General features: G+C 39.8%; 1 protein-coding gene across 2 annotated transcripts in view; it reads right to left on the bottom strand.

Annotated features, from left to right (window-relative positions):
• Positions 1-24125, bottom strand: part of RNF180 (ring finger protein 180) — a 92486-nt gene that overhangs the window by 12458 nt on the left and 55903 nt on the right. For both annotated transcript variants that reach the window (XM_076362145.1, XM_076362146.1), the window contains exons 5-6: positions 20374-20599; positions 14393-14518 (exon numbers count right to left, since the gene is read on the bottom strand). In XM_076362145.1, coding sequence (XP_076218260.1) covers positions 14393-14518; positions 20374-20599 — 352 coding nt within the window. The remainder of the gene's footprint in view (positions 1-14392; positions 14519-20373; positions 20600-24125) is intronic.

The raw sequence follows: 24125 nt of genomic DNA, 5'->3' as shown, positions 1-24125 counted from the left end.
AGTCTCAAGCCCTCCACCAAACTCAAGTCCCCAAAGCATCCAATTCCTTCCCCAAACCAAGGCCACTCAACCCAATCACCATCCTTCTCAGAACCAGAGTTTTAGCTTTTCTCTTCCTCCTGCATGAAAAGCTTGAACTTCCCTACCCTCCTGCCTCAGATATTTCAGCTCCACACACTTACTATCTCAGAAGTCAAAATCTCATTTTTTTCTAGAGAAAGCCCTCAAATTCCAAACTCCTCTTGCCCCAGGATGCACACCAGAACCTCCAGCTTTCCTATGCTAAAACTTCTACCATCACCTTCCTAGGTCTTGCTCACTGCAAAGTCCAATCATTTTCCCAAACCTCCCTCGCTATCCTACTCCTACCTTCCTCTCACTTTCTCTCTGCTCTCTTTGACTATTTCTCTGCTCTTGCCCTTCTGATTTCACCTCTGGGCTCTCACTGGCTGCCAGCACCTTATATCCATGTGTGACTAAACTTACATGATAGCCTAAACATGTCTCCATTCCTTTTCCATCCCCAAAATCCAAGCCCTACTTTCTGCTAGCAGTTGGGCTGTAGAAAACCTGGATGTAAAATGTACTTAAGCTGGACATAATCCTTATCTGAAACCATTTTTATATTCACTATGACATCTGTTTTACTAGCTACAGGCCTTTTGCAGGGCTTTTGGTTTAAATGTTGAAATCTGCGATAGTCCCAGAGGTGTGTGTAAGCAGTTATTTGCACGTACATAAAATGTGATTTATTGAACTCACTGTGCATATGATACAGTCCTGTACATGAACAAAGCAGCAGCATGCAGGCAATTTAGTGGGGAATACACAGTAACTGCTTTTCAAGATGTCAAAGAACATTGTCTGCAAAGGGTCTAGAAAAGCAACTGATTACTGTGAAAATGTGAAAAAGCCATGTCCTGAAGCCTTTCATAGGGGACACAATATTTGATTGCATAAGGGGCACTCCTTTTTATAACGCAGAGTGGTTAGGAACCACTGTTCTCCACTGTTACAAACCAGCTTTTTGTTTTGTGACTTTCATAAGGCATTTGACATAAGAAAAAGAACATCATGCTACAGACAAAACTATGCAGAAATCCCAAAATGTGGTAATGCCACTAACAGATACACATTTCATCTGTTGCAGCAAAAAGCTTATAAAAACTGCAGTCCTACAGACTCAACCACCAGGCAAATAATGCTGCTTGCTGATCAGTATCAGCATAACTATTGGCACTTATATCTAAGAATCATTTCTGCTCTCTTAAAACTTTATAAATCCTACATGGATCTGGGAAGAGAATATACACAAATGAACCAGAAATCACTTAGCCATTAAAAGAAGAAAAAAAAAACCCAAATAATTCATAGAAGTTCTTGTAGCAGTTACATTTCTTACAAATATTTATTTCATACTGCTCTAACTTTCCATATTATTTTCAAGATTATAAATATGATCATCTATTCCTTTTTTTTGTAGCTATTCTCTGGCTTTTTCTACAGAGATATGTAACCAAAATAAGCCCAGGATTTACGGTTATATACTACACATCAGTACATAAAAGCTGTACTTGAATTCAGCATTTCTTTGGACCGTTTATTGTTAATCACTACAATTAACACCTCTCAGGCCTTCAGGACAGAAAGGAGGCAACTGCTCATTTGAAGTTTTTTTCCTCTGTGAAATACTGTAAATTTCATTTGAACAGAATTACAAATATTTACACCTAACAAAGAGATCTGACAGTTTTACTCTGGATAGGAAATGAAGATGAGATTTTTTTTCCATTCAAATGCAGCTCATTGGATTTCAGTGAGGATTATTTATAATTGAAGTTTTTCCATGTTCCTACCAGTAGTTTGTAGTTTGAATTCTAAGACATAAATATAGCACCTCTGCCATAAATTAACAATGACATTCTGAATATTAAGTAAATAAACAAATAAAAATGTGTGAAGGCAGTTACTTCTTGCTATTTTATAGACTAATAATTCAGTTTTTACCAATTAAAACATAAACCATAAAGCTAGGTAGTATATCTTACCGAAGAATCAGATTATTGGAAAAGAAAACAAGAGAAAGCTTTAAAAATTAATGACAAAATCCATAAAGCCACATTAAATGAATGCATACACATTTTACATTGAGTATTTTGCATAACTAACATTTTCGCTAATTTATTAAATATGAAATCTATTTACCAATTTTATGAGAAATATTCAAAAACTACTGTGCCCAGTCCCTCTCACAAATTCAAAGCAAAACTAGAACAACTCGTGTTTTCTGTCTTGGGCTGTTTATTTCCCTGGAAGTAAATGAATCAAGAAGCAAGAGGACTGTGGGAGGGCAGAATGAGCTTAGAAAACATACTCTGTCCAAACATCTGTGATTATTCTATGATCATCAATACTCACAAATACAAGCTAATTAGCTAGTTTAAGTGCTAGGATGCATACTAAACCAGGAGTAATTAATCTCACATTTCACAATGCAAAAGTTATTTGACTGTGGAAGCTGTGAAGGAATTTTGATAGCCAGTCTGCAAGCAGATTTTTTTTTAAGTAATGAAGTGAATTATATGTTTGCTTTTTCTTTCTTCACCTAAACCATAACACACTAACTACCAAACAGGCAGGACATCATATAACAGCTTTTTAAAATGATTTATAGCATTAAATCTCCTACTTTAAAGACACAATTAAGGGTGATGAAATAAAAATTTCATCTGTATATGAAATAAAAATAATATACAATAACTGAAATGCATGTCCTAGTTTTTCAGAGTGCAAACTAGCTTGGTGAATAAATGAAACACTGGCTTCTTTAACTGCCCTCCCCTTCACCACACCTGTTCTGACTGTAATCTGTATAGTCTTGATGACTGGTACCAAGAAATGAAGCTGCATGGTCTCCCTGTGAGATCATGTTGTGGATCTAAATGCACAGTTTGCATACATTCTAGACCATAACATGTCTTCCTTTAAAATTAAAGGTAAGTTTTCTACATGTATATTGATGACATACATATTATAGTTATGGTAATTTTCATACATTTGCCTTTAAGATGGGGATTTGTAATAACTTTTGTTCATCTCTGAATGTAGATAAACTATATCTTAATAGTGAATTTAACTTGTGGACAACTTCTCTGCTTGCCATGACAGTGCAGACAACGAAACCAGGGCATCTCAAACAGCAACCTGAAGTATTGAACTTTCTGTGGTATGTGCACCAATAATATATATGAAAAATGAATTTTAAAAAGTATGCAGAATATTCTGACTCTATGAATTTTCTTATTAATTTTTTATCTGTTTTCCATTTCTATTCCACTGTCTCTTCACTAAATCTCTTACTCATCATGGTCTCAAACTCCATTCATGATCAACACCCTCTTCTGTTGTTCCTACTTTTTATCACTGAACATTTCTAAAAATCATGTTGCAAGTTTATGTTTTGTTTACATTTTTCACCTCCCCAGCTGATCAAATACTGTATTTCAGCTGTCAGCAACTCTTGCTAAATTATCGTCATAAGAGCCTTCACCCTTTTGTATCATATTGGTGATGGCATCACCTCCCCCTAGTTTCATTCTTCCCTACAACTCCTCTCTAACTTACATCCCTTCAGGCTCCATTTGTTCAGACTGCTACTGTACAAAACAGGTAGAGGCAAAAGTTATTGATATTTATAGGTAGGCTTAATAGAATAGCTCAAGATGACTGAATAAGTATAAAATAGCATTAAAAAGGATCTCATACCGATGCTTGACTCTAGTGTGAATGCTACTTGGCATACTGCTCAATTCTCTTTAGATGATTATTTCTTGACTTGCATGATTGTTATATTTTGTTAAAAAAAATACTAATTTTATACTAAAGATCATTTAACAAAAAACTTTGCAGAGTTTTGTTATACACTGCTGTCCATAAGCCTTTCAGTGCTTAAGGCTTTAATGTTTTAAGCCAATTTTAGTGGAACATTGTAAGATAACAGTAATGCAAATACTTTCTTAAAAATCAATTCATGAATTGGCTCTACTTGTCTTAAGACAGGGTCAGCCTGACAGCAAAGGTCAGAGGAAATACACAAGATAGGAGTGCCAAGGTCTCACCACACTGCTCTGTAAGACCAGGCTTTGTATATCTACACAAAGCATATAGTTTATTTGCAAATCTAGCTGTCTGGCAACATGCCTCCCTTAATTCCTCCAGAGAAACTGGTGAATGACCTACCTTGGAGCCATGCCATTGTCTTCGAACAAATTCATATTCAGCTTTAGCTAATGTCAACTCCAAAAATTCCTACTTCCCATCTGAGCAAACAAAAGAAATATTAATTCCTCCAGAGAATGAAAAAAACAAAGTACAACACCGTATCTTGAGAAAGCTGGCAGTTTTTCTGAACGGAAAGTTTCCTGATGCTGACAGCACTTAAACAGTTTTTAGGAAGCTGACCAAGGTTTTATGGAAAAAGCTATCTGAAAAGCCTTCATACATGTTCAACAGAAAATTAAAAATAAGTTTTCACGAAGAAAAGTTACTTAAAAGGTTATAAAGAAAGAAGCTATTTAAAATAAAAAAAAAAATGTTTATGAGCTGTTAAAAAATCCCTCCTTTAATCCTTCATTAAATGTGTAACGGTGGTTATCTCTGACTTTTTCTGGCGCCATTTCAAACATCCATCTTTATCTACTCGGCGATACTACCAAAAGTCTTCTGACTTTACTCTGCTGTTTGCTCATCTCTTGCTTCTTTGAGAAGGTATGCTTAATCTGGTTCTGATCTAATAAAAATATGATCACCTTTTCTTGCTTATTATTCTCACGTCACCTTGAGTGCTTTCATGCTTCCTCTTCTATCCTTCATCAAATTCAAATTTCAGCTTTTGTTTTCACTTTTAGGGGTCTCCAAAACTCTGCCTTGCCCAAAAAATGTTGCCTCACTTTTTATAATTATGCTATGCAAGTACCATATTCCTCCAGAAATCTTAGCAGTCTTCTACCCAGTCAGTGCTCTAGGATCAAACTGAACTTGTGTTCATGTCCAAATTCTGTAATGGCGTCGATCTATCTGTGTCACTGGTACAGACATATGAAACAGAAATCACGGGCATGTTAGGTAGCAGAAACATTGTACGTGTTCGTCCTACTTTCTTGCCTATTAACTCATTGATAGTGATGAAGCCAACTGATATCTCCACAATCTGTTCTCAGCCAAAAATTCTTTGTTATTCTTATAGTAAATGGGATTTCTATGAGGCATCAAATCAAAGGACTGAACACCAGGCAAACTTAACTTTCAAGGTAAGATGTGTTTACACCAGCAGAGTTGAGACTCTTTAGGGGCTGCTTCAGTACAAACTGCTTTCCTATGCAGTGCATTTCAGTGCTAAGTGGATCGGGGGAGTGTGCTGGGGAAGCATGTCTGCATAACCTTTACTAAACATAATTAGTTCACAACTCATTTGGAATATAACCAATTTTACTGGTCATTGCTCAGTGGCCATGATCTATCTTTTTGCCATTCTATTTGGCATAGCTGGCAAGGTTCATTGCCCACTTCCACTAAAATGCATAGAAAGATACTTGCCAATTCCTGCCAGTGATGAAGACAGAAGGCATCTTTGCTTCCACTTGTTCACACAGACCTGTCATATCCTGAACTAGTCTCAGCAGAATCTTACACAAAACATAAAAAATTAAGACCAAGAGATATTTTATGCTCTAAACAGATTCTGTGATGAAAGACTACCACTTCAAAAAGCTAGTAATTCAAAGTTTAGCTAGGGTGGTTTAACTAGGATTATGTATTGTTCTCCATTGTCTTTAGAGGGCAAATAATAAACATTTATGTAATCTTATTTGATAAATACATAAAATCCTTTTACGATGCCTAAGTTAAAATTGTAACGGAAGACACCATTGTCATCAAATTGTAGGATATCTCATAAGAACAGGTGTATTAAGAGTAGACTAAAGGTCTTCCTACCCTATAATTCTTTCTCTGACAAGGTCAAACAATGAAGAATTGGTGAATGGCGAGGAAAAAACATAAGAACAGGGCAAGCATATTGCGATACTTTCTGGTATTCTCTCTCAGCTCCCAGGGACTTGCAGTTCAAGGATCTCTGCAGGCAAATGTGGGATCTTTGAGTTTAATACACTTTACTCCATTTTTCTTGCAAGAATCTGCCATTACCCCCATGCTCTGGGGTAATGACAATTTTATTTAATGTCCTCTAGTTCTTTTATTATGAGACAGTGAATAACAGCAGCCCATTCACTTCTGCCATGCCTCTCATGATTTTAATTACCTCTATCATCCTCCCTCTTTAGTCATCTCTTGTTTTGGCTGAAGCATTCTAGTCTATTTACATATTCCTCATCAGGAAGTAATTTAAAACTGATGCTCTTATTTACCTTCTCTGTACCCTTCCAGTTTACTACCTCCTTTTGTGATGAAAGGAAAACAATGCAAACATTGCTGAAGATCACTCAGTACCATGACAGTCTTCTGCCACTGCTTGCACTTGGCTTTCATTTTTATTATCCTGAATATTTCAGTACTGTAAGCAAATGTTATCACCTCCATTTCTAGTAACAAATATGCTGGATAGTACAAACTGTACCATATGCTCATCTAGGACTAGACTGCTTATGTCCCTCCAGTGACAAAAATGAATCATTTACTTCCATCCTTTGTTTGGTATCTTTTAACCAGCTATTAATGGATGAGAGGACTTCCCTTCTTATCCTGAATACAGCTATGTTTTTTCAAGCATCTTCAGAAAAGAACCTTTTTAAAAGACTCTTGGAATTTGTAAGCTCCAGGGTGAAAAGCACGATACCTCTAACCCCACTGCAAGTTCATTTGGGTCCCTCTGGTACAGCTGTGGGACCATGGCTGCATAAGAGGTCTAAAACGTTCTTAGTTTGTCTTACCGGCCAGTATGAACACTTGGTTCCCTAAGCAGAACTAAAGATGTCAATCTAACATCCATTCAGGGACATGTCAAGAAATATACAGGGAAAGGCTACAGTATGCTTTTTTGCCATGGCCATTCTATCACAATCCTTGGCGTTGCATAATAATAGCTATCAATATGCCTGGTACAGCAGTCTTATAATATCACAGTTAAATGGAAACAAGCAATCCTGATGACACATACAGATTAGCTAGAATTTGATTCCCTTCAATGCATTGATGAACCAATAGAGACAGCTGAGCAGCCATAATTTCTGAGATGTGTATCACTGTCCTACACAGGCTAGCTCTGGATTCTGTCTTCAGGACTGGGAAAAGGCCATGAAATGTCTTTTCCAATAGGACTGTGGCTCTGAAGAAGTCTCTAAAGAACAGCCTCTGCAAAACAGCTTAAAAGATAAACGAGGTTACTGATACTTACACAATGCTTTGTACTAATGCTGTTGGCAAAACAGCAGGACAGAAAGTGGCAGTGTTAACAGGGCTGAAGCTTAAGACATCTTTGTGGCACTGACCTTTGTACCTTAAAGTTGCCCTTCCATTTTATTTTGTTTTTCTTTCAGATTAACTTCTGCTTGGTGAGGTGCAAAAGTGAAGGCCTGAAGGCTAGTCGGAGCACAGCTGCTCCATGGGACCCAAGTGGGAACTTGGAATCAAGAAATCAGTCTTGTGTTTCTTTCCAGTGACCTGTTGGAGCTGAAAGGACTTGTGGGCAAGGAAAATGGGTGCAAGTGTTAGGGTCCAAGTGCTGACAAATCAGCAAAATGACACAGTTGCCATCTGTGCAGCTGACCTAATATACACTCAACCAGCAGTGCTTGGATTCTGTGTTTTCTCTCTTAGTGTACTATAGGCATAACAGATGCTCAAAGACAACACTTCCCAGTAATGTGTGTCTCCTTGAGGCAGAAAATTAACTTACTGTGAAGACTGTAGACTGTAAATGCATCTTGTGAGAAATGCATGTGTGCAAATTAGCTTTTCGTGATTCCGCAAGCTATATTGAAGAATCTGATGGATCTTGGCTAAAAAAGGAAAGCCTTCTGGTGAAAAAGCATTGCATGGTCCCACAACTGCAGTCGTGAGTAGTATGAGAAAGGAACAAACAACTTAAAACAAAGAAATGAGGAAGTAAGGAAAATAACAGAAAAAAAAAGTGCAATAAGGAAGGATGGAATAGTAGGACTTGGGAAAAATAGCTTGAGATAAGGATTATTCTGAGAGACTTCAGCATTACTCTTTATTCTATATAAATACATATATATTTCTCTTTATCCTATATAAATATATATATCTCTCTTTATTCTATACTCACCTATTCTGAGTACTCCAGCATTACTCTTTATAGCTAAAATCAATGCTGCACCTTCTATTTTCAGTAACACCTATCTTGTTTCTCTCCTCAGTAGAACACAGCATCGGAAACATGAAAACCAGTATCACTTTTTTCTTCTTTTTAAACAGAGAAGTATGAACTTAAAACCTAGTTGAGGTAATTTTATAGCTGTAGATTTTCACAGCTGTTAACATGCTTCCTTTATTGCCTATCTAACTGAAATAATGACAAGAAGAATCTTGAACCAAGAAACTAGGATTTAAAGTGTTGTACCCCAATTTTAAACACAGAGAGATACAAAAATATATCAACGGGTATTATTAAAAGCTTTCACAATATTTTTTTTTAAATATGTAGGAAGTTGCGCACCCTTTCTCTAGGACATGGCAGATGTGACATACTGACGTGGTGGGAATTTCCACTGGTATTAGCATAGAATCATAGAATAGTTTGGGTTGGAAGGGACCTCTAAAGGTCATCTAGTCCAACCCCCCTGCCGTGGGCAGGGACATCTTCAACTAGATCAGGTTGCTCAGAGCCCCGTCCAGCCTGACCTCAAATGTTTCCAGGGATGGGGCACCCACCACCTCTCTGGGCAACCTCTGCCAGTGCTTCACCACCCTCAGCATAAAAAATTTCTTCCTTATATCTAGTCTCAATCTACCCCCCTTTAGTTTAAAGCCATTCCCCCTTGTCCTGTCGCAACAGGCCCTGCTAAAAAGTTTGCCGCCATCTTTTTTATAAGCCCCCTTTAAGTACTGATAGGGTGCAAGAAGGTCTCCCCAAAGCCTTCTCTTCTCTAGGCTGAACAACCCCAACTCTCTCAGCCTTTCTTCAGAGGAGAGGTGTTCCATCCCCCTGATCATTTTCGTGGCCCTCTTCTGGACCCGCTCCAACAGGTCCGTGTCTTTCTTCTGCTGAGGGCTCCAGAGCTGGACGCAGTACTCCAGGTGGGGTCTCACCAGAGCAGAGCAGAGGGGCAGAATCCCCTCCCTTGACCTGCTGGCCACACTTCCTTGGATGCAGCCCAGGACACGGTTGGCCTTCTGGGCTGCGAGCGCACATTGCTGGCTCATGTCCAGCTTTTCATCCACCAGTACCCCCAAGTCCTTCTCAGCAGGGCTGCTCTCAATCCCTTCATCCCCCAGCCTCTATTGATACCAGGGGTTGCCCCGACCCAGGTGCAGGACCTTGCACTTGGCCTTGTTAAACCTCATGAGGTTCACACGGGCCCACTTCTCGAGCTTGTCCAGGTCCCTCTGGATGGCATCCCGTCCCTCTGGTGTGTCGACCGCACCACTCAGCTTGGTGTCATCTGCAAACTTGCTGAGGGTGCATTCGATCCCACTGTCTATGGCATTGATGAAGATATTCAACAGTACCGGTCCCAATACGGACCCCTGTGGGACACCACTCGTCACCAATCTCCATCTGGACATTGAGTCATTGGCCACTACCCTCTGGATGCGACCATCTAACCAATTCCTCACTCACCGGACAGTCCACCCAGCAAATCCATACCTCTCCAGTTGAGAGAGAAGGATGTTGTGGGGGACCACGTCAAAGGCCTGACAGAGGTCCAGAGGTCCAGACAGACGACATCTGTAGCCCTTCCCGTGTCCACTGATGGAGTAACCCCATCATAGAAGGCCACTAGGTTAGTCAGGTAGGACTTGCCCTTGGTGAAGCCATGCTGGCTGTCTCGAATCACCTCCCTGTCCTCCATGTGCCTTAGCATAGCTTCCAGGAGGATCCATTCCATGATCTTCCCAGGCACAGACGTGAGACTGACTGGCCTGTAGTTCCCCGGGTCTCCCTTCTTTACCTTTTTAACAATGGGGGTTATGTTTCCCCTTTTCCAGTCAGTGGGAACTTCACCAGGCTGCCACGACTTCTCAAATACAAGGGATAGTGGCTTAGCAACTTCATCCCCCAGTTCCTTCAGGACCCGCGGATGGATCTCATCGGGTCCCATGGATGTGTGCACCTTCAGGTGCCTTGGATGGTCTTGAACCTGATCTTCTTCCACAGTGGGCAGCTCTTCATTCTCCCAGTCCCCACCTTTGCCTTCTGCAGCTTGGGTGGTGAGGCTTGAGCACATGCCGGTGAAGACCGAGGCAAAAAAGTCATCAAGTACCTCTGCCTTCTCCGTGTCCCAGGTTACCAGGTCTCCCGTTTCATTCCAGAGAGGGCCCACATTGTCCCTCGTCTTCCTTTTATCCCCAACGTACCTATAGAAGCTTTTCTTGTTGCCCTTGACGTCCCTGGCCAGATTTAATTCTATCAGGGCTTTAGCTTTCCTAACCTGATCCCTGGCTGCTCAGACAATTTCTCTGTAGTCCTCCCAGGCTGCCTGTCCTTGCTTCCACCCTCTGTAGGCTTCCTTTTTGTGTTGGAGTTTGTCCAGGAGCTCTTTGTTCATCCATGCAGGCCTCCTGGCGTTTTTGCCTGACTTCCTCTTTGTTGGCATGCATTGCTCCTGAGCTTGGAGGAGGTGATCCTTGAATATTACCCAGCTTTCTTGGGCCCCTCTTCCCTCCAGGGCTTTGTCCCATGGCACTCTACCAAGCAGATCCCTGAAGAGGCCAAAGTCTGCTCTCCTGAAGTCCAGGGTAGCGAGCTTGCTGTGCGCCCTCCTCGGTGCCCTCAGGATCTTGAACTCCACCATTTTGTGGTCACTGCAGCCCAGGCTGCCCTTGAGCTTCACATTCCCCACCAGGAAGGCCCCACAAGGAGGGCCTTGCTGCTGAGAACAAGGTCCAGTGTAGCACTTCTCCTCGTTGGCTCCTCTACCACTCGGAGAAGGAAGTTATCATTGACGCATTCCAGGAACCTCCCGGATTGCTTATGCCCTGCTGTGTCATCCCTCCAAAAGTTGTCGGGGTGGTTGAAGTCCCCCATGAGGACCAGGACTTGTGAGCGTGAGGCTGCTCCTATCTGTCCATAGAGGGCCTCATCTGCTCGGTCTTCCTGGTCAGGTGGCCTGTAGCAGACCCCCACCGTAATGTCACCTGTCCCTGCCTTCCCTTTAATCCTGACCCAGAAGCTCTTGGTTGGCTCCTCATCCATCCCCAGGCAGAGCTCCATGCACTCCAGCTGGTCATTGACATAGAGGGCGACACCCCCTCCTCGTCTCCCCTGCCTGTCCTTCCTAAAGAGCCTGTATCCCTCCATCCCAACAATCCAATCATAGGAGCCATCCCACCACATCTCCTTGATGCCAATAAGGTCGTAGCCCTGCAGGCGTGCGCATGTCTCTAATTCCTCTTGTTTACTCCCCATGCTACGTGCATTTGCATAGAGGCATTTAAGTTGCCTCTATTGGGGCACTGTGGAGTCAGATGAGACAAGAGAAGTAGACAGTTGTGGCCAGAATTGTATGGGGATTCCTTTTCACCCACTGTGACATGAAACCACTGCCTACGTTGCCTACTCACACTATGATTTTATTAAAAATCTGAATGGTAAAAGAAGATTGGCTTTCATTGTTGAATAGCATTACCATTTTATCATTAACCTATGCTTGACCAAATAAAGCATACCATATACAGAGCAATGCCATATGTAATGTTTATGAAACAAGTGGGAATTCTGTTCATGATTTTAATTGGAAAAAAAACAGTGCAGTGTAAGGATAAACTACTCTGGAGCAATTTTCATCAGCTTGAAAGCACAAAAGTGCTACAGTGCTGAGGTTTCTTACTTTTTGTATAAAAACTCCAAAGCTACGGATGTAGGGAAAAAAGGAAAAAGAAAAGACGCTTGATTTTATCTAGCAGTCCTGCAATGTTCAGAAAGTCTATATTAGTTCAAATTGATAAATCTTCTATATAATCTAGGCTTCTCAATAGCCATCTTTTGCTCCTTGCATCCTAATCTAATTCTGAGGTCTGATTTTATCAGGTCTAGCATCTCTAATGAGTGGTTTACTGTTCAAAGTTTACCATTTTTATGTCCATAGTATTAAAATAATATTGTGGAAGAGGTTTTGTCATATGGAAAACTGGAATCATATGAAGTTTGAAAAGAGCTGCTAGATTCTCAGTGACCACTGAACCTGCTGGATATTCAGGATATTGAATTGGTATCAGGATAACTGCTGGATAGGCAGTTATTCTCACATTCAAACCTGCATGTTTTCATTGCTTTCTAAGCACTGTAATCATATCCCTTTTCACTTCAGTCACTCTACTCATGTACCCATTCTGTTCTTCTTCCCAGTCTTTATATTTTGCCTTCTGCAACTTTTAACATCTTATTAGGCTGCTACCTTCATAATTAAGGAAAAATTAATCTAAGTAGCCTCTTTTCCCCTACTGCTCTCAGTGATATTAGGGTTTGCATTTGCGAGGGCATCTATCATGGTGTCAGAAGTCTTTTGCTGCTAGTATGCTGTCTTCTACCCCGTGAAGTCCCTGGGAGCCTCCTGAGGCAGGGAATATAAGCAAAGTTAAGAAAACCAAATATGGAACTTCAGACCCTGCCAAGCACAATTTAGATGTAAGCCCAAAAAAGCAGTCCAGGAGAAAATATTATACACTTGCATTCTGAACTGACACAAACCCTGTAGTAGCTTTTATTAAATAAAAAGTCAGAAGACAGAGACATGGTAGCAACACTTGTATTTAAGAAGTATAAGACAAAGTTTCAGACAGCTATGTGGTTCGGGTTTCCTGTTAACTAGATCTAATCATGTTCCCATTCGGTGTGGGACTTTTAGGCTATCCTTTGAAGACATGTAAATCCAGCATTCTGAATTACCTTTGTGGAATGACATGCCCGATTTTCAGCTAGCACAACATTGAAGCTGTATGACCTCTCCAGATCTTCCTTTTATTTTTAATTATTTATGTTTTGTACAAAGCTCAGCATGGTAGCTTGTCATATTTATGAAAGACGTAATTCATATGACACTATGGAACATATATGAACTATGTCACATACGTAAAGTAATGTATTACAATAAACCAATAAGCTCAGCATCAACATCCACACTACATTAACTGCTGTTAGAGAAAAGAAATACTCATCTTTGTTTTTCCTGCCAACAGCTTCCCCTCTGAGTAATACCAAATATGATCTACCAGTCCTCAAACTTCTCAAGTCTGCTCATTTTTGATAGCTAGGAGCATTTCTTGTTATTTTCAGTATCAAATCATGACCTTGCGTGACACAGTTTTATAAGTGGAGGACCAGAATTTATCAGATTTGACCTGTAGAAAGGCCTGGGTAGACTCCCGAAAGGAATATAAAAAGGCTGTCCTGTTTTATTTTTTCCACATACTTTTGGAAGCAATCTATATTGTTCTTACAAACAGGAAAAATATATCTGCTAGCAAGACTCAGCACTACAGAAAGTAACTATGTAAGTAAACATAGATGAGGCCTGGTGAAGAAAGGCCATTAGACCGCAAACAGGGAAACAAGGGTAAACAGTGAATTCCACATTTCAGTGGTCTAACTTAAATAGTTTTCAGTTAACAATCAGTTAATAACTATGAAAATTTTAAGTGTTTAAGTGTTAAAGTAGCAACAAGAGGACTAAGCTTTCTTCAAATAATAAGCAGAAAACAAAGCTAAAACCCCATACCCTTTACTCCATTTCATATGTATAAAACAAGCAATACAGAATGATATATATGATATTATTCCAACTTTTTTATATGACTTCTTTCATAAAAGACTGATTCTGATTTTTTTTTCCAAGAGGTCTTTATTGACCACACTTAGAACTAGTAACTTTTTTCTCAGAGTAATTTTCTTTATTCCGCTATGCAGACACAAATTTTTCCAAACAGGAAACTACATACAATTATCTTGATAATGTGCACAAAATTGAAGATTTAAGAATAAATAAAAAGCTACACACACAAATTGTCTTTTTACAATTTGCAGTTTATCTTTAGATTCAGAGCACCATGTATGAGTCACCCAGGAGAATTTAACTCAGCTCCACTTTAATAATCATCCATCTCTGATTCCTATGGCATGTATTAGCTACAGACTTATTTTCAAATATTATACTCAAGACTGAGTGAAGTTTAGGAAAAAAGTTAAAAAACTTACCTTCAAAAACTCTGAAGGCTTTCTTGCAGCTTGGTAGAGGCCATTTTGCAGAATGTGATTTTTGAAAATTTTCTTTTAATTTCAAATATTCCATAGGGAAAAAAGATTTGGTAGAGTTGTTCAGTTCTACAATAATTAACGGGAAAGAATGTATACATCAATGCTGTAAATATAGTAATAATTTGCATACATTTATACTACAAAATAAAAATGCCTTATCTACTGTGTAATCCTTTTTCTGATTATAGCATCTCTTAAACTGTTTTAAAATCACATAAACCCAAGCATTTCCAGATATAGCAAGAACAAGTCTTAAACATACTGTTTTGATTCTGTTCCTTTGAAAAAAAGCATTTAGGAAACATGATGTCAAATTCTAGCACAATGAAGTACATAATAAATCAGGCTATTTAACTTACAAAACTAAGATGACCTCTATGAATGAAAATGACATCTGTCAAACTGACTGTGGTATTAATTCTCAGTTCATATTGTTTTTTGTTTAACACCATCACTCAGTAACAGTCAGTAATGCAAGGAGCAGAGAAGAGTCTGAAAATTTTTCTGGAGATGTTTTAAATGTTGTGGATTAACAGGAACTAAGAACGTATTTGTAGAATGATTAATGACACGTTGCATGAATTGACATAACTTATTAATCTCAAGAAATCATCAGCTTCTCAGGATATAATTTGGGGAAATATCTACATGGACTGCACTCAAAACTGTCAAAACTAACCTATCAATAGCAATACAACAATGGAATACAATTTAAAAATAACTGTATTTTCCTACCACAGAAAAGAAGTGATCTGCTGATAACAGACAGGGTTGCCAAGATAGTAGTTAACAAGGAAAACTTCTAAACACCCCATTTTGGCCCTTCAAACCTCCATGGCTCCAGATAAATACTAATAATAGCAGCCACTACCCTAATTCCTTCTGTACCTTAAAAGAAAGAAAAGGCCCTTCACAGATCTTTGAAAAGGCTTATATATTATTATTTTACCTGGTTCACTGCAATTGTACATACTTTTTCAATAATCAATATGTTCCTTTTATGAAAGGATCAAATCTTTTTCTCTGGCAAATTTGAGAAAGCTTTTTGTGAGCAGGCTCCAGAAAGAAGAAAAAATTCCAATTGCCCTTTGGCCGCAGTAGCTTTTTCTATGTAAGAGGAAGGCATTAGCAGATTTGAAGCAAAAAAAAATGCTGGTCTTATTCTAAAAATTATCCTATATTTCACCATCTCAGAATGCAGGTGGAATGAGGTTACACAACACATGCAGAGTACAGAAATCTCCAAATCCTTCTATCTCATTACGTGAGAACAGTGCTACCGCACCAATAAACCTCTGTTAGTGAAGAGAATTCACTCCTAAATGTAAAAGGAACAAGCTGTGTATTTTTCACTAGCGGTTTTTAATTTTCATATAAGACCTGTATAAGCTACTGAACATATTTGGATTAAGTACTATTTGGATTCAGAGAAACAGCCTCTAATGAGACTCTGCCTCTCACAGCATCAACAGAATATTTTCGTTTCCTTCTACAGGCCATAAAAATCGACTCAGTTCTTTCAACTTTATAGTCCAAATTTAAACACTGAAACCTCTGGTGAGGCATCCAGTTCCTGTTTTTTCAGAAAAGGCAGCGGTGACAACTCTTACTGGCTTTTAGAAGGTTGCTTGGTTAGGCTTTTAATGAAAGACCCTTTCAGGCTGGCCAGGCCACCTGTCTTTCTGTATGTATGTGACCTGTTCCCTGCCATGTGCCTGGACCTCCCGTGCACAACCACTACACTGAATCTGCATTTCTCCAAAGTGGTACATTTATTGTACGTAAGTGCCAGATCTGTCCCTTCTTGGAAACACTTAACATAAATGAAACTTTATATGAATGGAAGTGTAGAAGCTGATGCCTGGCTCACTCTTTCCCCTGATAGGAGAGGCATTTAAAAAAGTTACTTGAAATGGGCTGCTGCAATCAGATGAAAAGCTGTTGTCTTAGGTATATCCTGGGCACACTATCATCTGACCAGATGTGAGTTTATCCTGATGGGAGAAGGGCTTTTAAGAAAGCCTTTAAGAAAGACGGGAATGCACAGCGGACACCATCAGAGCAACCTATCTGGACTGGAACTCACTCTCAAGGGAACCAGTGGAAAAGGCTCACTTGATCATGGCAACAGGCCAGAGGAAGTATCCTCGTGGGTCATATCTGGCTTTGTAGCTCTGCATTAAGCACTCTTTTTCTTCATAATTGGTGGATAATTAATAATTAATAACGAGTGGCGTCCCACAGGACTGTCTGTATTGGGACCAGTACTGTTTAATATCTTCATCAGTGACATAGACAGTGGGATCGAGTGCACCCTCAGCAAGTTTGCAGATGACACCAAGCTGAGTGGTGCGGTCGACACACCAGAGGGATGGGATGCCATCCAGAGGGACCTGGACAAGCTCGAGAAGTGGGCCCGTGTGAACCTCATGAGGTTCAACAAGGCCAAGGGCAAGGTCCTGCACCTGGGTCGGGGCAACCCCTGGTATCAATAGAGGCTGGGGGATGAAGGGATTGAGAGCAGCCCTGCTGAGAAGGACTTGGGGGTGCTGGTGGAGGAAAAGCTGGACATGAGCCAGCAATGTGCACTCGCAGCCCAGAAGGCCAACCGTGTCCTGGGCTGCATCCAAAGAAGTGTGGCCAGCAGGTCGAGGGAGGGGATTCTGCCCCTCTGCTCTGCTCTGGTGAGACCCCACCTGGAGTACTGCGTCCAGCTCTGGAGCCCTCAGCATAAGAAAGACATGGACCTGTTGGAGCGGGTCCAGAAGAGGGCCACGAAAATGATCAGGGGGATGGAACACCTCTCCTCTGAAGAAAGGCTGAGAGAGTTGGGGTTGTTCAGCCTAGAGAAGAGAAGGCTTTGGGGAGACCTTCTTGCACCCTATCAGTACTTAAAGGGGGCTTATAAAAAAGATGGCGGCAAACTTTTTAGCAGGGCCTGTTGCGACAGGACAAGGGGGAATGGCTTTAAACTAAAGGGGGGTAGATTGAGACTAGATATAAGGAAGAAATTTTTTATGCTGAGGGTGGTGAAGCACTGGCAGAGGTTGCCCAGAGAGGTGGTGGGTGCCCCATCCCTGGAAACATTTGAGGTCAGGCTGGACGGGGCTCTGAGCAACCTGATCTAGTTGAAGATGTCCCTGCCCACGGCAGGGGGGTTGGACTAGATGAACTTTAGAGGTCCCTTCCAACCCAAACTATTCTATGATTCTATGATAATTGACATGTTCATCTTCTTTTGACACGTTACATGTATCCTTCTATTGCAGTTATGTTCAGTTTGCAAAATCGTACAAGCTAAAAATTGAACTTCTGAATATATCCCTAATTTTTTTATATTTGAGATATCCTTGTAAAATAAAATGCAGTTACACAAAAGGAAAGCTGCAGATAGTATCCAGAATAAATTAGTGAGGGAAATAAGACATCCCAGCTGTAGCATTATAGAAATATGTAAAGAATGCTAGCAACTTTGCTTTGTTGGCTGCACAAACTTACAGCAGCAGTGACTTGAGCATAACTTTTAAAAGGCTTAATAAATCTCCTGAGCAAAAAAAAAATATTTACTACGCTTTACATTGGTCTGACACCATCCATCTTCCTTAATGTGTTGATTTTACTGATTTCTCTAAGGATATGATATCATCATCAATATTTCTTGGTTGATTTAAAAGTTGCTCAATATGTTATGCACTGGGAAATTACAAAATATTTTTCTTAATATATGTATAATAAAACAACGTAAATTTCATGTATCTATTTTCAAATATATTGAAAGTCAAGCATATATTGCTATATACTGAAGAACAATATACAAATACCTGCTGTAAGGCCATACGGATTTCTCTCATCTGAAGTTGTTAATACTAAACACATCTCATACTGTTATGGCTATTTACAGTAGACTTTATTTACATATTTATGACACTGTATTTACACCTTAGCCACACAAATCCTTTTCCTCAAAAAAACTAGATACCTTTTTAATATTTTCACAGAATGGGTTAGGTTGGAAGGGATGTCTTGAGATCAGCTAGTCCAACCCACTCTGCTCAAGCAGGGACAGCTACAGCAGGTTGCCCAGGAGCATGTCTGGTTGGGTTTTGAGTGTCTCCACAGATGGAGACTCCACAGCCTTTCTGAGCAACTTGTTTGACCACCCTCACAAGAAAAAAGCATTTTCTTGTGTTCAGATGGAATTTCATGTGTTTCAATTTGTGCCCACGGGCTCTTGTCTTGTCAGTGGGCACCACTGAGAAGAGTTCGGCTCCCTCTTCCTCATTACCTCCCATCAGGTATTTTTACGCATTGTATATTAAGTACGCAAAGGATACAAATAACCCTGGTAATATTTCACTTAAGTGACAGTACTTTAAATGTGTTGAAAAGTTTTGCAAATACATTTTAGCAAGCATCTATATTCTCTCTTTGTGCCCTCCCAGTAGTATTTTACTGCAGCAAATCTGTTAAATAGCTTTTTTAAAATTTAAATAGCCCTAAAACAACTAGAATTGATTCTCTATTGGTGAAACACACTTCATCTGTACATCGAATCCAAAGGAGCATCAAACATTAAGCGAATGAAATGAGAACAGCTTGAAACCTCTATACCCCAGCCAGACAGGGTGCTAAGAGTGCTCCGGCTGCAGCTTTCTATCCATTTTCTCTGCTGCAGTGCTGACATAGTCAGTCCCTATCCCTGGCCACCAGCAGCTCCCCAGTGAACCATCCTGGGGTAATTAGTTTGTCTGAAAAATGCCTCCTTCCCACCCAAATGAGTTCTTATTTAGCCCAGTCAGTTCCTTGAACTGGTCTGCCATCAAATTATACGAAGTTGTGCCCGTACAGAGGAAGAGTCCGTGCACAACCAGAAATAAAAGCTGGGCAGTTCTGCTGATCAACGTGAAATCATACTTTAATCTGCATCCCCAACCTGTCATCATCACAGCACTCTCCCAGTTTAAAGAGGATCGCTGCAAGATATCTGCAACACACAAAAATAAACAAACACTCCTGCATGGCTGAGTCATTTCCATTACTTTGTGACCTGTCTATGCACAGTTTTAAGTGCTGTAAAGGGCCTAGCTCCAGATATCATAGTGTAATTTTATCCATGGTGCTTGAATTTACCTTTCTAAGCTCCAGGCATAAAAGCCTGACTCATGCTGTTCCAGGTATCCCATCTACAGCATTACTTACCCTCTTCTATCCCTGTACCCATTCTGACATTAAACACCCCTTTCCCACCAAGTTTTCCTACTGCTAAAAGTCAGGAACACTAGAGATGAGGGTGTAAGAGGCCAGGAAGGAAGAATTTAAAAACAAGACTAGTTAGGAGGATTCTATAGTTCTGCCAGCCTTTATTTTCACTTGTAGCTAAATTAAAGCCATAAAACCAAGAAAAGAGCATTTTTTTGTGTCATTAAGTTAGCAATTTTAAAAATGCTTTTCTGGTAAGATATTTTAAGAAAATATTTATTAAGTTTGGAGTTTGTGACTATTTAGCAAAAGGAAACCAAAGAAATGCAAATATCAGAACCTCACTTCAAAAATCATAATTTTTTAAAATATGCATCCAGAATAGTTTCTTGTGACTGAAGAAAGCCTGCATGTAATAGTCCTAGGAAGAGTTAAATGCAAACAAAACCTCACAGTGGAATAACATCACCAAATTTTGCTCTGCATGCATTTTGGATGTGGCCCATTGCGTATTTTTCTTTCTTCCTTTCTTTCCTTTCTTTCTTTCTTTCTCTCTCTCTCTCTCTCTCCTCCTTCCTTCCTTCCTTCCTTTCTTCTTTTTATGACTATATTTGGTTAGCAGGGTTTTACTATACTTTCAACTACATCTTTATTCAGGCCAGAAATACAGGAAGGAAAGCTACAAATATTTTTCTGTATTATAAAAACTTTCATTTTTGTACCTGTTTGGAAAAAGACTCTGGCAATTGTAGTGCGACACAGTGGACATGGAGTGCTGGCTGGATTGTCTTTGGCAAGCATCCTTAAGCAAGGTTCACAAAAGATGTGGTGGCATGGATAGCACATGTAAGGATTGAAATAAACATCCAGGCATACTGCACAGAGGTAGCTTTCTTTATCTCCTCTGAGCTCATGTTCATCATCTGTATGCAGGTTATCATTTGCAGTCTGCAAGAAGAAAAAGAAAAAGAAAACATCTTTTCACAGCTCAGCTCATAACTATTTTGGATACACCAACTGGCAGGAAGGTGACTTTAAATAACGCTTAAGAAGTTGGTACACACTGGTGATATTCTTAATTTTTAATACAGGTTACATTTAACAAGATGAAAGATACTGATAAGACAGGAATGTCACAACAAGCACTCTGTGGGAAAGGAGAACAAAAATCGTGAGACAGTAAAAGAAGGAAATAACAAAACCAAAAAGGCTGAGTAAAACTGTACTATGATCAGATTTCTTCTTTTAAAATGAATTTTAACATTTTTTTTGTAACTTTATTACCAAAATACCTGGTTACTTTGCCAAGAAAGGCAAAACAAAACAAAAATCTCTAAAAATAACCTGTGGATTGATCTGCCTTTGAAAGGTAATTTGTGAAGGGCATGTTTCAGCAAGAATATAATGACTCACAGTTTGAAACAAGCCACAACTTTATTACTACAATGCAGAAACTAAACCTTAGAGTAGGAAGTCTAGGAACCCCCAACATCTTTGGTAACTGCTTGTTTTTGCCAGCAAGTATGCTCTGAATTTCCCTGCATTGATATATTTCTAGGGGGACAGAGCTGGACTTCCCAAATGGTGTACATGCCATATGAGTGTAACAAGTTGTGTATATTGCCAGGTTCCTGCTTTGCTCTTGTACGATGACTAAACCTTTCCATGTAATCTGAAGATCTTATACTAATGGCATCCAGGGTTTTTGGCTTAAAGAATTTTTTTTTTTTTTCATCATTATGGGAGCCACACAAGAGACATTGACTTTGCTCTAGCTCTTCTATCCATCCTCTCTGTTTCACAGCTAACAGAACCCAACATATACCAATATCCAAGAGACCCACCAGGAAAGAACCAAGAGAGAGGAGGGTGTCAGACACTGCTGAGTGTCAAAACTCTTCTCTCATGCCTGTTGTTCTAAACTACCAATCCCTGCCTAATGATTACAGTTTAAGTGTCTTAATTCTAAGCTGCCTTGTAGTATCAGTGACTTCTTGCAAGCTCCAGTATCCGTATTTAATACCCTCATACCCCTTGCCCCACCACTGCTCTGTACCTACCTCTTTGCTAGTCCTGCACCACTAGTCCTGCAAGTCCTTCTAGACACCTATTATTGACATTAAGCACATCTGTTGATGCATGTCTACCCAATAAATACCACTGTGCTAGAACAGCTGCTTGATTTGCATCTGATTTGCATCTAATTTGCATGCCCACTAGCTGTATATTACACAGGTCACTTTTGACACTCATAGGCTGTGGCAGACAACCACTGCCTGATACTGGTATACCAAATATTAATGACAATTGCTATTTTGTGCCTACTGTAGAGATGGGAGTCTCTAGATCTTTTTGAGAGATGATTACATGTACGGCTTACTGGTTTGGATTTCTGTTGTCTCTCATTACAGTTGGTCCTCTTCTACCTGGGATACCGAACACTGCAAGTAAGGAATAAGCTCTAACAGTATGGGTACTATGGAAAGCATTTAAAAATACAGAGCAGAAGTATTTACCCAGAATTTATCAGTTCTGGATAAGCACTCATCCTGCCAGTCTGGCTCAGCCTTCGCATTGCACTTTCCAGAATACCAGGAGCCAAGAGGGCTTATAAATTCTGGCCTGCTGTGACACAAACTCATGGAGACAGTTTGGGTTTAGCACTGTGTCCAAACATAAGCTCTTGTGCAACCCTAAGCATCAATAACTGTGTGGCTCTTGTAGCACTTACCTCAGCACTTATTATTCCAGCTTGATTTTCTCCATGCCAGACTTGAGATGGGCCCAGAAAACACGAGTGTGTACTGAAATTTACTGCAGAGCCAACTAGGCTGTACTGACAAGCAGCCAGTGTAGGTCTGGCTGGGACTAGCTTCTAGCTTCTCTAGCACCTATAGAAGCTAGTCCTAGACAGTAACAACTGGGACTATTACTTCTAGCTCAATGCTGTAGGAACGAGTGTTAGAGCAGCATTGTATTACAACTAATCAATAACACTGTTTGACCCAGACTGTCTCTACACTTACAGCACAGACAACCTGCACCAGAACAGAATGGCAAAAGGTAATTGAGAGTTGATTACAGCTAAGTAATTTTAGAATGAAGGAAGCCTCATAATACCATTTCTTTGACAAAAAGTGGAAAATAATTTGACACAGAAAGCGAGGAAAGTAGTCTGAGCTTAATACATGACAGAGATGACTTCAGCAGAAATTAGGAAACACTAATACATTGTGACAATAACAACCCCCTCCAACCCAGCCATGTGGACTTGGCAGTGCTACGTTAACATTTGGACTTGATGATCTTAAAGGTCTTTTCCAACCTAAATGATTCTATGATTCTATGTAAGGACAAAATCATAATTAAAAGCTAGCACAAAACCAAAAGATGTGTGTGTGGGGGAAGCAAGCTTTTGCTGACTGGTTTTGATGAGCACTGATTGGAAAGGAAATATACAATGTGTATAGAGGAGCTGCCTGCCTCACTGGCTACAAGTTAAACATCTTGCATGAGCCAATTAAGTAAATGAGGGAACTAGAGTCAAAATGGTTGAGGACTCAAGGGTAATGGTTGGTTCTGAGATAGGTTTGTAATCATGGTAAGATGCACAGACAGGAGACTCTCAGACCCAATTGCAATTAGAAAGAAGATCAAAATTATTCTAATGTGCAAACTAGACTCTAGCTAAGAGTAATTTGCTTAGTGGATCAGAATAAAAGCTGTCTTTTCTACAGCTTTGCGCCCCTTCTCAAAAGACCTATCTAGGCACATGGCATCATTTAGTACTGCAAAGCTAAAATCAGAACAACTTCCTTATGCAAGAAGCTAATGCACAGTAATTTAAACAGGCATTATTTTTTGTTTGCAATTAAGCAGTGCCTGTATGTTCCAACTACAGCCAGAGCTTTGATGTTTGAGAGCTTTACAAGCATAAACCAGAATGTTGTTCTTGCAGAATTATAGTACAGACAAAATTGAGAAAGGCCACGTAGACATCAAGGACAGTGATGGGAGTAAAAGATTGCCAAATACTAACAGGAAAACCTCGAAAGCAAAACTATTGCTACTAAGAAATGAAAGAAAGGTAAGAGCCTTCAGAAGTTTCCATCTTCCCAAGTCACTTGGGAACTGCTAATACTGACTGTATCATCTGACGGTAACCCCTGATATTTCACTGGTTGGACAGCAGAAGAATGTTAACAAAAAAAAGGAGAGGAACAGAGGATCAACTTCTGCTTGAAAAGCCTATAAAAAATATTAACTAACAAGGAGTCTAACATAGTTTGGCTGGACTACATGGAAGTATTTGATTCAGTCCCACATTCAGAGAGAACATATGCACCAATGAATAATGTGACATTTAATGTAAGATTTACCTGTAATCATGTGAAAGACCTAGAACTAGTGGACGTAGACACTAACAAGAAAAGATTCTATGCTTTTACTGGTATGCTACCAGTAAAAGGAGGTT

This window comes from Aptenodytes patagonicus, chromosome Z, assembly GCF_965638725.1.
Source record: "Aptenodytes patagonicus chromosome Z, bAptPat1.pri.cur, whole genome shotgun sequence".
NCBI classification, from domain to species: domain Eukaryota; kingdom Metazoa; phylum Chordata; class Aves; order Sphenisciformes; family Spheniscidae; genus Aptenodytes; species Aptenodytes patagonicus.
This window is presented reverse-complemented; position numbering and strand designations above follow the sequence as displayed.